Source organism: Pseudorca crassidens, chromosome 2 (genome assembly GCF_039906515.1).
Source record: "Pseudorca crassidens isolate mPseCra1 chromosome 2, mPseCra1.hap1, whole genome shotgun sequence".
Classification (NCBI taxonomy): domain Eukaryota; kingdom Metazoa; phylum Chordata; class Mammalia; order Artiodactyla; family Delphinidae; genus Pseudorca; species Pseudorca crassidens.
The window spans coordinates 125,886,074-125,902,482 of NC_090297.1; the positions used below are offsets into that span (position 1 = coordinate 125,886,074).

The window sequence follows — 16,409 nt, forward strand, 5'->3', positions numbered from 1 at the left end:
TAATGCAGGGGACACGGGTTTGAGCCCTGGTCTGGGAGGATCCCACATGCCACGGAGCAACTAGGCCCATGAGCCACAACTACTGAGCCTGCGCGTCTGGAGCCTGTGCTCCGCAACAAGAAAGGCTGCGACAGTGAGAGGCCCGTGCACCACGATGAAGAGTGGCCCCCGCTTGCCACAACTAGAGAAAGCCTTCGCACAGGAATGAAAACCCAACACAGCAAAAATAAATAAATTAATAAACTCCTACCCCCAACATCTTCTTTAAAAATAAAAAAAAAGACAAGAGATAAATGCTGGCAAAATGTGGAGAAAAGGCAACCCTTGGTGTACTGCTGACAGGAATATAAACTGGTACAGCCACTCTGGAAAACAGTATGGTGGTTCCTCAAAAAGTTAAAAACAGAACTACCATATGACCCAGCAATCCTACTTCTGGGTATATATCCAAAGGAAATAAAACCATGATCTCAAAGAGATATCTGCACCCCCATGTTCACTCCAGCATTATTCATAATAGTTAAGATGTGGAAGCAACCTAAGTGTCTATACATAGATGAATGGATAAAGTAGATGTGATGTATATTTTATATAAAATATTATATAAAATATATAACATATATTACTTATACATTATATATAATATATATAAAATAGAATATTACTTGTTTATTAAAAAAGACGATATTCTGACATTTGCCACAATAAAGATGGATCTTGAGGGCATTATGCTAAATGAAATAAGTCAGATGGAGGAAGACAAATGCTATATGTTCTCACTTATATGCTTATATGTGGAATCTAAAAACGCTGAGCTCACAGAAACAAGGAGTAGATTGATGGCTACCAGACACTGGGTTGTGGGGGAAATGGGGAGATGGTGGTCAAAGAGTACAAACTTTCAGTTATAAGATGAGTAAGTTCCAGGATCTAATATACAGTGTGGTGACTACAGGTAAAAATACTGTACTGTATACTTGAATGGTGCTATGACAGATCTTAAATGTTCTCACCATAACAACAACAAAATGGTAATTATGTGAGGAGAAGGATTTGTTAAGTAATCTTATTGTGGTAAACATTCTGGAACATATACTGGTATCAAACCATTACACTGTATACCTTAAACTTACACAGTGCTATATATCAATTATATCTCAATAAAGCTGGGGGAAAAAATCAATAGTCAGCTACAGAGCAGGAATTGAATGCACACTTAAAAGTCCCACATCATTCTTACTCACGACATAAGATTTTGCATCCTATCAATGACTGAGAAACCATACTATTGAACTGTTAAATCTCTCAACAAACCCCAGAAAGAGGAGACTATTTTTTATTAAAGAGAAATATTTTGAAAAGTTTTTCATCAATTTCCTAGGAAAGCAACAAAATTGTCACCATATAAGATACATATAGCAGGGTTTGAGAGACAAGATTCTTATTATTGAAAAGGTCATACATTGGATTAAAAAATCCTTTCTGATTAATACAATTTCAAGAATGTAATTTATACATTTAAGAGCTGAATGGGGCTTTTTGGTAGAAAGATAGTGGAGTGAAATTTAAAACATCATTATCAATGCTAAAGACAGAAGATTCTGTAGTACATTAAAATTCACAGAACTTTCAATTAGTCTGGTATTAGCTTTATTTATCTGACAAAAATAGAACAAGCTGAATGTGTAGTAAGAACTTTGTTGCATTCTCATTGCTTAGGTATTCATACCTCGTAAGAGCTGTTCCTGTTTTACCACAAGCCCCTGGTATTTTTTAAAGGTTTTTTCATAATCTTTTCTCAAGGTTTGGTTTTCAGGGTCTTCATCAAGTAAACAAGTTAAGGATCATCCATATTCATTGAAGCAAAGAAAACCTAATGAAAAATACTATGAAGAACAGTGCTAATAAATTTTATGTGCAATTTTATCCAGTTATTTTCTGTAACCAATAGTTTAATTAAAATATTATTCCCTGCACAATTGTGTTATAACAAATCTTCTTAACCAAGTGCTCGAGCATGTGCTTGCAGACCTTGGGTGAACACATGTTTAGGCTTCACCAAGTACTTGAATCCTCAGAAATTGTAGGTAAATATTTTAGGTATGTGCACAAGTCTCTAACTTTCACCAGATTAAAAAATAGGTCCATGAATCAAAAAGGTTATAGCCTTAAAGAATGATTTAGTTAATAAGAATAGTGAATTCCACTTCGGACAGATGTCTAGTATATTGAAAGGACGTTGATTATATCTAAAGCTTTTTAGCACCCTCTTCAGACTACATACAAAAAGAGAAATATCCCAAAGTTAGAGAAAAACAAAATTTAAAAATTATATCTTATAGCCCCAAATAGTCCCTTGGACACCTGTAGAAATAACCAATTACTTCAGTATGACTTCAGGATCCCCAAGCGCTCAAAAACATCCCCCTTGTTGAATGTTACTTGCATCACAACACAAGGAAACTTAAGACTTAATAAAATAGAAATATTTTAGGAGAAATGGCCAAAATTCTGATAGGTCATTTTTATATTCCTTCAATTATTGTAATCCATTGATTCTGAGACACATTTTTTGCACATCTTAACATCTCCAGAATTTGAATATATCTTATAATCCATGATATGTCATAGTTTTAATTGGAAGCATCTTTCTCCTTTTGTAGTGGTTCATAAATAATGGTGTATCTTACATTCAATGGTGTCTAATATTTATAGGAATATGATATGTCTTAAAAGATCAGTTCTTGTCACCAAGCAATCACAAAGTATAAATTAATGATTGCTAAAAGTCCCATTAGTGGTTCTCTCTGTATCCTGCCCCCTCCTTAGTTTCAATGAATTTTAGGTATATTCAGGAAACTTGGGACTCAAGAAATGACCTGAAGTCTCCAGGATTATTGAGTTGTCCACATGGTTTAAGTCAACACCAATCTAGATGTCGGAAGCTTACAGCACACACAGAAAATGTCTAAACCTATAAAGATCCTAATTAAGAAAAGTCAAATCTGTGTGTGTGTGTGAGGGTGTATTTTTATAGTGCCTTGTGTATTCCACGAAGGGGAGGTAGAAAACATGAGATATTGGGCACAACAGAAATAATATTTTTACTTTTTAAAAGAGATCAATAAATATTGGGTTCAAAAGAAAGTTACCTGTATGACTTGTCATCTGCAAAACATGTCATATTAGACAGATATGAATAAGCCAGGACCTTCAATTTAGAATTAAAGTTGTAGAAGAAATATGACAAATATCTTCATATATAAGAAATGTGATATTGAAGAAAATATCCTTATTCTATATTGCTTCAGTATGCAAGATTAGAATCAAGGGATAGAAGTTATTGGGAAGTAGACTTTAGTACACTAAGCAAAAAACCATTATAATAAATAGAATGTCAAAACACAGAATGAGCTAAATCAATAAGCAGTGACATGATAAAGAAGAGACTAAATAATCGATTTGTAAGGGAAGTTGCAGAAAAGATTCTTGTACTGAAAGGTTAAAACTGATTCTTTTTAAGGTTCCTTTCACAGGTTCTATGCTTCTGCAGGCATCTCAAATTTGTATGTAAGTCCAAAAATACTTTTTTAATAATTAGAAAAATAGAATTTAAAACTATGTTCTTCACCAAATTCACACTCATTCCAATCAAAGTCACCTTATTACACAGAGAAAACCATGTAAGAAACAGTGGTGAGCCAGACTTCAGCTAACTAAAGGATCTTGAGGGACAAAATAGCACAGTCACTTAGAGACTCACCAATTCAGTTATCCAGGACCACTATTATCTATTCCCTCTAGCTTATCACCTAATCAAAGTTGTAAAAAGATTAAAAAGAATATGTAAAACTATATTCATTCTGATAATTTCAATCTTCATCTTAACCTTCAGCGCACACTCTTGCATTTTTTCAAGTAAGGTGAATGACAAACAAAACAAAATCCTCTCCATCCAAAGCTCACAGCAATAGGCAACAGTGGGGTGAAATGCCGCTTCAAAGGATATCAGTTTTCTTCTTCTTAGAAAGTTCCTCTTGCCAAAGCTCATGTCTTTTTAATTCATGATCAATGATATTCATACACAGAGCTCCAATTTTATAGTGAGTGATAAGTCCATGAAACTGAGAAAAGCTTTAAAGAAGAGTTTTTAGTATGTATTTAAAGGAATACATTTTGTGACTTCAGGAAATCTGTTTTGGATAAACACTGGTACAAACAATGTAAAAGAGACTTGATATACGTATTTCAATAAATGAATATGCCCACAGTATACTAGGAAGACTTGAAATTGTGAGATTAAATATATTTTAACACACAACATGTAATTATTTTTAAGTTAGAAATTACACAAAACACATTTTTGTAATTAACCACCATTTTAACTATTCAGATACCCTCAAAATAAAATTTCAGACTACCACCTAACAAAACTAATAATATAACAATACTATTATTGAATAAAACTGATACCAGGAAATAAACTAGTGAAGTATTAGCCATCAGGTTTTACATACGTTTCCTAGACAATTTATTCATCCAAGTATTTATTCAGTAAATATTTATTTGCTAATGCTGACACATTTTTAGAACAGAGGCAAGAAATTCCCTAGAATTTCTGAGAAGTGAGAAACTTTTCACAATGTCTCAATAAGTATCCTTCTAAAGAATATATGTGTATAAATAAAATACATGAATACATAACAGGTATGTGTTTGCAAACATATATTGTGTATACACACACACACACAGAGAGTTGACCCTTGAACAATGCAAGGGGGTGCCAACCCTCTGTATCATCAAAAATTTAAGTATAACTTATAGTGGGTCCTCCATATCTGCAGTTCTGCATCCACAGTTTCAACTGGGGGACCGTGTAGTATGGTAGTACATACTTAGTGGAAAAAAGGATCAACTGTATATAAAACAGTAACATTTACTGGCACTTACTCTGCGTCAGGCTTTTTTCTTATACCTTCCTGAAGAGGATGCTCCTATTACTATCCACAATTACAGATGAGGAAACTGAGCACAGAAAGGTTAAGTAATGTAACCAAGATCACATGGCTAATATACAGCAGGACTTGGATTCAAAGCCAGAGTCCATTTCCAGAGCCCATAACTCTTAAACTCTAAACCACTATATCATCCTACTGTACATGTATATGCATTGGTTAGTGTAGACTGAAAGAAAGACAGAACAACAAAGAGGACAGAGAATCGGAAATAGAAGTTTAGAGGCAGAGCATAGTTAGATACATAAGAAGACTGAGAAAACTAGTGATCTACTATCTAAATCAATGACACAGACAGAGAGAAATAGATATAGATCAGTACTTTTATTTCCTAATTTTTACACTTACCTGGAAAAGCAAAAAAAGATGTATATTATGTTTGTAGCTAACTCAACACTTTGCTTCCAGTCTTCTCTGAGGACTCTTGCTAATGCACCAAGGGCAGTTTCTAAAGAAAAAGGGGATGTACAAAAATGATCACTCACCTTGCCTCTGATATAAAGGGTAGTTGGTTTTAAATGTCTACTATCAATAAATAACACAGAGTCATGTACCAAAATGTTCATTGCAGCTCTATTTACAATAGCCCAGAGATGGAAACAACCTAAGTGTCCATCATCGGATGAATGGATAAAGAAGATGTGGCACATATATACAATGGAATATTACTCAGCCATAAAAAGAAACGAAACTGGGCTATTTGTAATGAGGTGGATAGACCTAGAGTCTGTCATACAGAGTGAAGTAAGTCAGAAAGAGAAAGACAAATACCATATGCTAACACATATATATGGAATTTAAGAAAAAAAAATGTCATGAAAAACCTAGGGGTGAAACAGGAATAAAGACACAGACCTACCAGAGAATGGACTTGAGGATATGGGGAGGCGGGAAGGGTAAGCTGTGACAAAGCGAGAGAGAGGCATGGACATATATACACTACCAAACGTAAGGTAGATAGCTAGTGGGAAGCAGCCGCATAGCACAGGGAGATCAGCTTGCTGCTTTGTGACCGCCTGGAGGGGTGGGATGGGTAGGGTGGGAGGGAGGCAGACACAAGAGGGAAGACATATGGGAACATATGTATATGTATAACTGATTCACTTTGTTATAAAGCAGAAACTAACACACCATTGTAAAGCAATTATACTCCAATAAAGATGTTAAAAATAAATAAATAAATAACAAAGCTAAGATAGAACTGGGACAAAAAGTAGGATGCTTCTTTCCAACACAGAAAGCTATTTTTAAAACTGAAATACTAAAACTCACAACATGCAGCTTTAAGTCTAACTGTAAATAGAAAAATAAAATATGATTTAAATAAAGTAACATAGTAAGTATACTATGGGTGACAATAAAAAAATTTATTTCTTAATTTTCATTTCCACTTGCTACTGCAGTGCCAGTTTTTTTTTAACATCTGATTTAATGTGTTCATGAATAAGTGAAAAACTAGATTAAGTCTAAAAAAATAATGAGCAGTTTAAAGCAGGCTAACACTGACTTCACTAAAGCAAATTAATAATCAAATAAAACTTATACACAGAAAAATAAGTCTAATATTTTAATGTCATGTTAAATTGATGCCAACGGACATAAATAGAGCAAAAAATTTTTAACGAAACTAGCTTTAGGATAGATTGATAAATATCCCTGTTACACCTTTTTCCTGAAAAAGGTAATGAATTGATTAATGAGAATTACTATACATTAAGTAAACATAAAGTAATGAGACTAGTGTCAAATTAGTACTGTTACATAGCTGACTAAATCTTGAAAATCATTAAAAATTAAAATATCTGTGTATTATATAGTGATCATAATTCAACTTTCTATAATAGGCATTGAGGATCTATTGTACTTCGTAGACTGCATTATAAGTATTTATTATGGTAATGAAAGTATTTCATTTATTTGAGCTTTCTGGCCATTCAGATTATGAAACAACAAGAATTCACTATATTACTAATCCACTTAGTGAGGAATTTTTTTATACAAACTTAAAAACACCCTATAATAGCATTTCACAGTATTATTCATATTCATAATACAGAACACTGGTATAATATACGTTTTGAACACAATTATTCTGAAGTCAAATAAATAGGTAATATGCAAAAGCTCTAAAAAAGTCCTACTTAATAAAGAATCTGGTTTAGCTTTGCTTAATCCAGTATTTCCAAAGGCATTCATCCTTATAATCCAGAGGATACAGCATTTCTTAGAATATACTTTGGAAAATGATGTACTATAATGTCACAAATTCAGCATTTTTCTTCTTTACTAAAGAACAGAAAAATGTCTCAATAAAAATACAGCTATAGGAATTATACACAGCAGGTTATGAAGAAATAAACCAAAAGAAAATTACAAAGTTTACAACAGATCAAAATATAACCCAAAATTAATTTATAATTTGAGTGCAATCATAATTAAAATTCTGTTAAGATTTTCTCAGAGAATATAATAAAGTGATCTCAAAACAATATATAAGAAAACATACAAAGACCAGAAACACCACATTAAAAAAAAGAAAACAACAAATTGGAACATTTCTCCTACATACTCTAAAACTCTAGTCAAAGTACAAAACAAAACATAACAACAACAGTATGATATTAGTATGGAAATTATCAAACAGATCAATGGAAAAGAAAAAAGAGCATCAAAACATATCTATGAATATATAAGAACAGTATCTGGCACAGAATAAGCTTTCAAGAAGTATCTATTGAATAAAAAACTGGCCAGCATATAGCAGAAAAACCATTTCAAATCTCTGGGAAAAAGAGGAATATTCAATAACTAAGCTGGGGAGAGACCTCCAAGATGGCAGAAGAGTAAGACGAGGAGATCACTTTCCTCCCCACAAATACATCAGAAATACATCTACATGTGGAACAACTAACTCCTACAGAACACCTACTAAACGCTGGGAGAAGACCTCAGACCTCCCAAAAGGCAAGAAACCCCCCACGTGCCTGGGTAGGGCAAAAGAAAAAACAGAGACAAAAGAATAGGGACAGGACCTGCACCTCTGGGAGGGAGCTGTGAAGGAAGAAATGTTTCCACACACTAGGAAGCCCCTTCACTGGTGGAGATGGGGGGTGGCGGGGGGGAAGCTTCAGACCCATGGAGGAGAGCACAGCAACAGGGGTGCAGAGGGCAAAGCGGAGAGATTCCCGCACAGAGGATTGGTGCCGACCAGCACTCACCAGCCCAAGAGGCTTGTCTGCTCACCCGCTGGGGAAGGCGGGGGCTGAGGCTCGGGCTTCGGTTGGATCCCAGGGGTTGGCTGCATGAACACAGCCTGAAGGGGGCTAGTGCGCCACAGCTAGCCGAGAGGGAGTCCAGGAAAAAGTCTGGACCTGCCTAAGTGGCAAGAGACCATTGTTCCGGTGTGTGAGAGGAGAGGGGGTACAGAGCACTGCCTAAACTGTCTCCAGAGACGGCGGCGCGAGCCACGGCTATCAGCACAGACACCAGAGATGGGCATAAAACGCTAAGGCTGCTGCTACAGCCATCAAGAAGCCTGTGTGCAAGCACAGGTCACTCGCCACACCTCCCCTCCAGGGAGCCTGTGCAGCCCTCCACTGCCAGGGTCCCGTGATCCAGGGACAACTTCCCCAGGAGAATGCCTCAGGCTGGTGCAACGTGACAGGCTGGTGCAACGTCACGCCAGCCTGTGCAGCCCACAGGCTCAACCTGTATTCTTTACCCCTCCCTCCCCCCTGGCCTGAGTGAGCCAGAGCCCCCTAATCAGCTGCTACTTTAACCCTGCCCTGTCTGAGCAAAGAACAGATGCCCTCAGGAGACCTACACGCAAAGCCAAAGCTGAACCCCAGGAGCTGTGTGAACAAAGAGAACGGGAAATCTCTCCCAGCAACCTCAGGAGCAGCAGATTAAATCTCCACAATCAACTTGATGTACTGTGCATCTGTGGAATACCTGAGTAGACAACGAATCATCCCAAAATTGAGGCGGTGGACTTTGGGAGCAATGATATATATATATATTTTTTTCCTCTTTCTCTTTTTGTGAGTGTGTACATGTATTCTTTGTATGATTTTGTCTGTAGAGCTTTGCTTTTACCATTTGCCCTATGGTTCTGTCTGTCCATTTTGGGTTTTTTTTTAGTATAGTTTTTAGCACTTGTTATCATTGGTGGATTTGTTTTCTGGTTTGGCTACTCTCTTCCTTCTTTCCTTCTTTTTTTTTTCTTTTTATTACTTTTTAATTCTTTTATTTTTAATAATTATTTTTTATTTTAATAACGTTATTTTATTTTTTTCTTTCTTACTTTCTTTTTTGTCCCTTTTCTTCTGAAAAGGGCCATGTGGCTGACAGGGTCTCAGTGCTCCAGCCAGGTGTCAGGCCTGTGACACTGAGGTGGGAGAGCTGAGTTCAGGACATTGGACCACCAGAGAACTCCCGGCTCCACGTAATATCAAATGGCAAAAGCTCTCCCAGAGATCTCCATCTCAACGCTAAGACCCAGCTCCACTCAATGACCAGCAAGCAGCAGTGCTGGACACCCTATGCCAAACAACTAGCAAGACAGGAACACAACCCCACCCATTAGCAGTGAGGCTGCCTAAAATGATAATAAGGTCACAGACACCCCAAAACACACCACCAGACATGGTCCTGCCCACCAGAAAGATAAGATCCAGCCTCATTCACCAGAACACAGGCACTAGTCCCCTCCACCAGGAAGCCTACACAACCCATTAAACCAACCTTAGCTACTCGGGGTGGACACCAAAAACAACAGGAACTACAAACCTGCAACCTGTGAAAAGGAGACCCCAAACACAGTAAGTTAAGCAAAATGAGAAGACACAGAACCACACAGCAGATGAAGGAGCAAGGTAAAAACCCACCAGGCCAAACAAATGAAGAGGAAATAGGCAGTCTACCTGAAAAAGAATTCAGAATAATGATAGTAAAGATGATCCAAAATCTTGGAAATAGAATGGAGAAAATACAAGAAACGTTTAACAAGGACCTAGAAGAACAAAAGAGCAAACAAACAATGATGAACAACACAATAAAGGAAATAAAAAATTCTCTAGAAGGAATCAGTACCAGAATAACTGAGGTAGAAGAATGGATAAGTGATCTGGAATATAAGATAGTGGAAATGACTATTGCAGAGGAGAATAAAGAAAAAGAATGAAGATAATTGAGGACAGTCTCAGAGACCTCTGGGACAACATTAAATGCACCAACATTTGAATTATAGGGGTCCGAGAAGAAGAAGAGAAAAAGAAAGGTTCTGAGAAAATATTTGAATAAATTAGAGTTGAAAAATTCCCTAATATGGGAAAGGAATTAGTTAATCAAGTCCAGGAAGCACAGACAGTCCCATACAGGATAAATCCAAGGAGAAACACGCCAGGACACATATTAATCAAACTACCAAAAATGAAATACAAAGAAGAAATATTAAAAGCAGCAAGGGAAAAACAACAAATAACATACAAGGGAATCCCCATAAGGTTAACAGCTGATCTTTCAGCAGAAACTCTGCAAGCCAGAAGGGACTGGCAGAACATATTTAAAGTGATGAAAGGGAAAAACCTACACCCAAGATTACTCCACCCAGCAAGGATCTCATTCAGATTCAATGGAGAAATTAAAAACTTTACAGACAAGAAAAAGCTAAGAGAATTCAGCACCACCAAACCAGCTTTACCACAAATGCTAAAGGAACCTCTCTAGGCAGGAAACACAAGAGAAGGAAAAGGCCTACAAAAACAAACCCAAAACAATTAAGAAAATGCTAATAGGAACATACATATCGATAACTACCTTAAATGTAAATGGATTAAATGCTCCAGCCAAAAGACATAGACTGGCTGAATGGATACAAAAACAAGACCTGTATAGATGCTGTCTACAAGAGACCCACATCAGACCAAGGGACACATACAGACTGAAAGTGAAGGGATGTAAAAAGATATTCCATGCAAATGGAAACCAAAAGAAAGCTGGAGCAGCAATTCTCATATCAGACAAAATAGACTTTAAAATAAAGACTATTACAAGAGACAAAGAAGGACACTACATAATGATCAAGGGATCAATCCCAGAAGAAGATATAACAATTGTAAATATTTATGCACCCAAAATAGGAGCACCTCAATACATAAGGCAAATGTTAACAGCCATAAAAGGGGAAATCAACAGTAACACAATAATACTAGGGGACTTTACACCCCACTTTCACCAATGGACAGATTATCCAAAATGACAATAATATATAAGGAAACACAAGCTTTAAATGATACATTAAACAAGATGGACTTAATTGATATTTATAGGACATTCCACCGAAAACAACAGAATACACTTTCTCCTCAAGTGCACACACAGAACATTCTCCAGGATAGATCATATCTTGGGTCACAAATCAAGCCTTGGTAAACTTAAGAAAACTGAAATCATATCAAGCTTCTTTTCCAACCACAACACTGTAAGAGTAGATATCAATTACAGGAAAAAATCTGTAAAAAATACGAACACATGGAGGCTAAACAATACACTACTTAATGACCAAGAGATCAATTAAGAAATCAAAGAGGAAATCAAAAATACCTAGAAACAAATGACAATGAAAACACAATGGCCCAAAACCTAAGGGATGCAGCAAAAGCAGTTCTAAGAGGGAAATTTATAGCAATACAATCCTACCTCAAGAAACAAGAAACACCTCAAATAAACAACCTATGCTTACACCTAAAGCAATTAGAGAAAGAAGAACAACTAGAAAAAAACCCAAAGTTAGAAGAAGGAAAGAAATCATAAAGATCAGATCAGAACTAAAGGAAAAAAAATGAAGGAAACAATAGCAAAGATCAATAAAAATAAAAGCTGTTTCTTTGAGAAGATAAACAAAATTGATAAACCAACAGCCAGACTCAACAAGAAAAAAAGGGAGAAGACTCAAATCAATAGAATTATAAATGAAAAAGGAGAAGTAACAACTGAAACTGCAGAAATACAAAGGATCATGAGAGATTACTTCAAGCAACTCTATGCCAATAAAATGGACAACCTGGAAGAAATGGACAAATTCTTAGAAAAGCACAACCTTCCAAGACTGAACCAGGAAGAAATAGAAAATATAAACAGACCAATTACAAGCACTGAAATTGAGACTGTGATTAAAACTCTTCCAGCAAACAAAAGCCCAGGACCAGAGGGGCTTCACAGGTGAATTCTATCAAACATTTAGACAAGAGCTAACACCTATCCTTCTCAAACTCTTCCAAAATATAGCAGAGGGAGGAACACTCCCAAACTCATTCTACGATGCCACCATCACCCGGATACCAAAACCAGATAAAGATATCACAGAGAAAGAAAACTACAGGCCAATAGCACTGATGAAAATAGATGTAAAAATCCTCAACAAAATACTAGCGAACAGAATCCAACAGCACATTAAAAGGATCATATACCATGATCAACTGGGGTTTATACCAGGAATGCAAGGATTCTTTAATATATGCAAATCAATCAATGTGATACACCATATTAACAAATTGAAGGAGAAAAACCATATGGTCCTCTCAATAGATGCAGAAAATCTTTCGACAAAATTCAACACCCATTTATGATTAAAAAAACCCTAGAGAAAGTAGGCATAGAGGCAACTTACCTCAGCATAGTAAAGGCCATATATGACAAACCCACAGCCAACATCGTTCTCAATGGTGAAAAACTGAAACCATTTGCTGTAAGATCAGGAACAAGACAAGGTTGGCCACTCTCACCACTATTATTCAACATAGTTTTAGAAGTTTTAGCCAGAGGAAGCAGAGAAGAAAAAGAAATAAAAGGAATCCAAATCGGAAAAGAAGAAGTAAAGCTGTCACTGTTTGCAGATGACATGATACTATACACAGAGAATCCTAAAGATGCTATCAGACAACTACTAGAGCTAATCAATGAATCTGGTAAAGTAGCAGGATACAAAAGTAGTACACAGAAATGTCTTGCATTCCTATACTCTAAAAATGAAAAATCTGAAAGAGAAATGAAGGAAACACTCCCATTTACCATTGCAACAAAAAGAATAAAATACCTAGAAATAAACCTAGCTAAGGAGACAAAAGACCTGTATGCAGAAAACTATAAGACACTGATGAAAGAAATTAAAGATGATACAAACAGATGGAGAGATACACCCTGTTCTTGGGTTGGAAGAGTCAACATTGTGAAAATGACTATACTACCCAAAGCAATCTACAGATTCAATGCAATCCCTATCAAACTACCAATGGCATTTTTCACAGAACTAGAACAAAAAATTTCACAATTTGTATGGAAACACAAAAGACCCCGAATAGCCAAAGCAATCTTGAGAAAGAAAAACAGAGCTGGAGGAATCAGGCTCCTGGACTTCAGACTATACTACGAAGCTACAGTAATCAAGAGAGTATGGTACTGGCATAAAAACAGAAATATAGATCAATGGAACAGGATAGAAAGCCCAGAAATAAACCCACGCACATATGCTCACCTTATTTTTGATAAAGGAGGCAAGAATATACAATGGAGAAAAGACAGCCTCTTTGATAAGTGAGGCTGGGAAAACTGGACAGCTACATGTAAAAGAATGAAATTAGAACATTCCCTAACACCATACACAAAAATAAACTCAAAATGGATTAAAGACCTAAATGCAAGGCCAGACACCATAAAAGTTGTAAAGGAAAACATAGGCAGAACACTCTATGACATAAATCACAGCAAGATCCTTTTTGACCCATCTCCGAGAAATGGAAATAAAAACAAAAATAAACAAATGGGACCTAATGAAAGTTAAAAGCTTTTTTTTGCACAGCAAAGGAAATCATAAACAAGACGAAAAGGCAACCCTCAGAATGGGAGAAAATATTTGCAAATGAAGCAACTGACAAAGGATTAATCTCTGAAATTTACAAGCAGCTTATGCAGCTCAATATCAAAAACAACAAACAACCCAATCCAGAAATGGGCAGAAGACCTAAACAGACATTTCTCCGAAGAAGATATACAGATTGCCAACAAACACATGAAAGAATGCTCAACATCACTAATCATTAGAGAAATGCAAATCAAAACTACAATGAGGTATCACCTCACACAAGTCAGAATGGACATCATCAAAAAATCTACAAACAATACATGCTGGAGAGGGTGTGGAAAAAAGGGAACCCTCTTGCACTTTTGGTGGGAATGTAAATTGATATAGCCACTATGGAGAACAGTATGAAGGTTCCTTAAAAAACTAAAAATAGAACTATCATACAACCCAGCAATCCCACTACTGGGCATACACCCTGAGAAAACCATAATTCAAAAAGAGGCATGTACCACAATGTTCATTTCAGCTCTATTTACAATAGCCAGGACATGGAAGCAACCTAAGTGTTCATCGACAGATGAATGGATAAAGAAGATGTGACACATATATACAATGGAATATTACCCAGCCATAAGAAGAAACAAAATTGAGTTACTTGTAGTTAGGTGGATGGACCTAGAGTCTGTCATACAGAGTGAAGTAAATCAGAAAGAGAAAAAGAAATACTGTATGCTAACATATATGGAATCTAAAAAAAAAAAAGAAAAAAAGTGGTTCTGAAGAACCTAGGGGCAGGACAGGAATAAAGATGCAGACGTAGAGAATGGACTTCAGGACATGGGGAGGAGGAAGGGTAAGGTGGGACCAAGTGAGAGAGTGGCATGGACATATATACACTACCAGTTGTAAAACAGATAGCTAGTGGGAAGCAGCCACATAGCACAGGGAGATCAGCTCAGTGCTTTGTGACCACCTAGAGAGGTGGCATAGGGAGAGTGGGAGGGAGACGCAAGAGGGAGGAGACATGGGGATGTACGTATATGTATAGCTGATTCACTTTGTTATAAAGCAGAAACTAACACACCATTGTAAAGCAATTATACTCCAATAAAGATGTTAACAAAAAAATAACTAAGTTGGAATAACTGGCTATACAATGTGGAAAAAAATAAAATTACATCTCTACCTGTCACTTTCAACAAAAATGAATTCCAGGGCCAAGGACTTTAGGAAGAGCAGAGTAAGGACCTGCAAAAATCCACTCTTCCATAAGCAAATATAATACTGGTAAAGTTTTTCAAAATCAACTCTTTTAGAACTCTGGAAATTAGTTTTGCAAAAACTCAAGAAGTGTTTATTTAAGAAATATGGCTGACTTGGTAAGAACAGTGAGCTCTGTGGCATTTCAACTTGCCCTAATCCATCCCCTCTGTGCAAGTTTGTGGAAACTTTGAAAACCAACAGTATCACAACCATGATATCTGTGAAAAACAGTAGCCCAGCAACAGCTGGAGGAAGTAGAACAGTGTGGTGCTCCCCCAAATTCCCACTCCAGTGAACTGTCAATATCTTATCCATCAGGATACTTGCTGAAAAGCTCCATTCCCATGGTTTGGCTTTATTTGACCTGACTCAGAGATTGCTCTTACAAACAGCCTTAGACCCAGGGCATTTGCTGAAAACTACCAGCAGCAACACTGCAGCTATGTGCAGCAGCAGCCTAGCCAACTTGAGGTAACAAGAGGCTAACCAAAACACTTTAAAAGAAAAAACTGGGAAATGAGATATTCACTGGGTCTTTGAAAGACTCCAACACATTCCTGGGACTCCAGAAGGCCCGGCACACATGTAGAAATGTGCACATACCAGGGAAAGACCTAAAAGAGCCTAATCTCTCGTCTCTGGCCAACCTTGAGGCAATGTTCAAGCAGCAATTGAAGGCTAAGGCTTGTAAACTACTTCCTTGAGCACTGAAGACATCCTCCCACCCACATGTACACACCCACAGCCCCTCAGCAAAGGCTGGGAAACTCTGTGCCAGGCATTTAAAGAAATCTCTATCTAATCATTAGTTACCACTAAACTAACTGAGCAGAGGCTTCAGTGACTGCAGAGACAAAGAATACAGACTTTACATAATTAATTAATCCAGGAAACTCATTAAACAAATAAACAGCAAATATAACAAGTCCGGAAAGGAGTGGAAATCTGATTTCCAGAGTTGCCCCAATATTATTTCAACAACAACAAAAAATACAACACATGCAAAGAAATAGGACAGTATATCCCATACTCAGAAAACACAGCATTCAATAGAAACTGTCCATGAGGAAGCTCACATTTTGAACTTATGAGACAAAGATTTTAAATTATGTGAAGTTACTGTAAATATATTTAAAGAACTAAAGGAAATGATGTCTAAAGAATTAAAGGAAAATATGAGAAGGTATGAGAATTACGTCTCACCAAACAAAGAATATCAATAAGGAGATACAAATTATACAAAATGAACCAAATAGAAATTCTGAAGTTCC

General features: G+C 36.6%; 1 protein-coding gene across 3 annotated transcripts in view; it reads right to left on the minus strand.

Annotated features, from left to right (window-relative positions):
* The window catches only part of KIFAP3 (kinesin associated protein 3), a 158,131-nt gene that overhangs the window by 113,685 nt on the left and 28,037 nt on the right, over positions 1–16,409 (minus strand). For 2 of the 3 annotated variants that reach the window (XM_067728599.1, XM_067728598.1), the window contains exons 6-8: positions 5,364–5,463; positions 4,010–4,134; positions 1,730–1,828 (exon numbers count right to left, since the gene is read on the minus strand). The exons of the other annotated variant lie outside the window; for it this stretch is intronic. In XM_067728599.1, the coding sequence (XP_067584700.1) occupies positions 1,730–1,828; positions 4,010–4,134; positions 5,364–5,463 (324 nt within the window). The remainder of the gene's footprint in view (positions 1–1,729; positions 1,829–4,009; positions 4,135–5,363; positions 5,464–16,409) is intronic. 3 annotated transcript variants of the gene reach the window in all.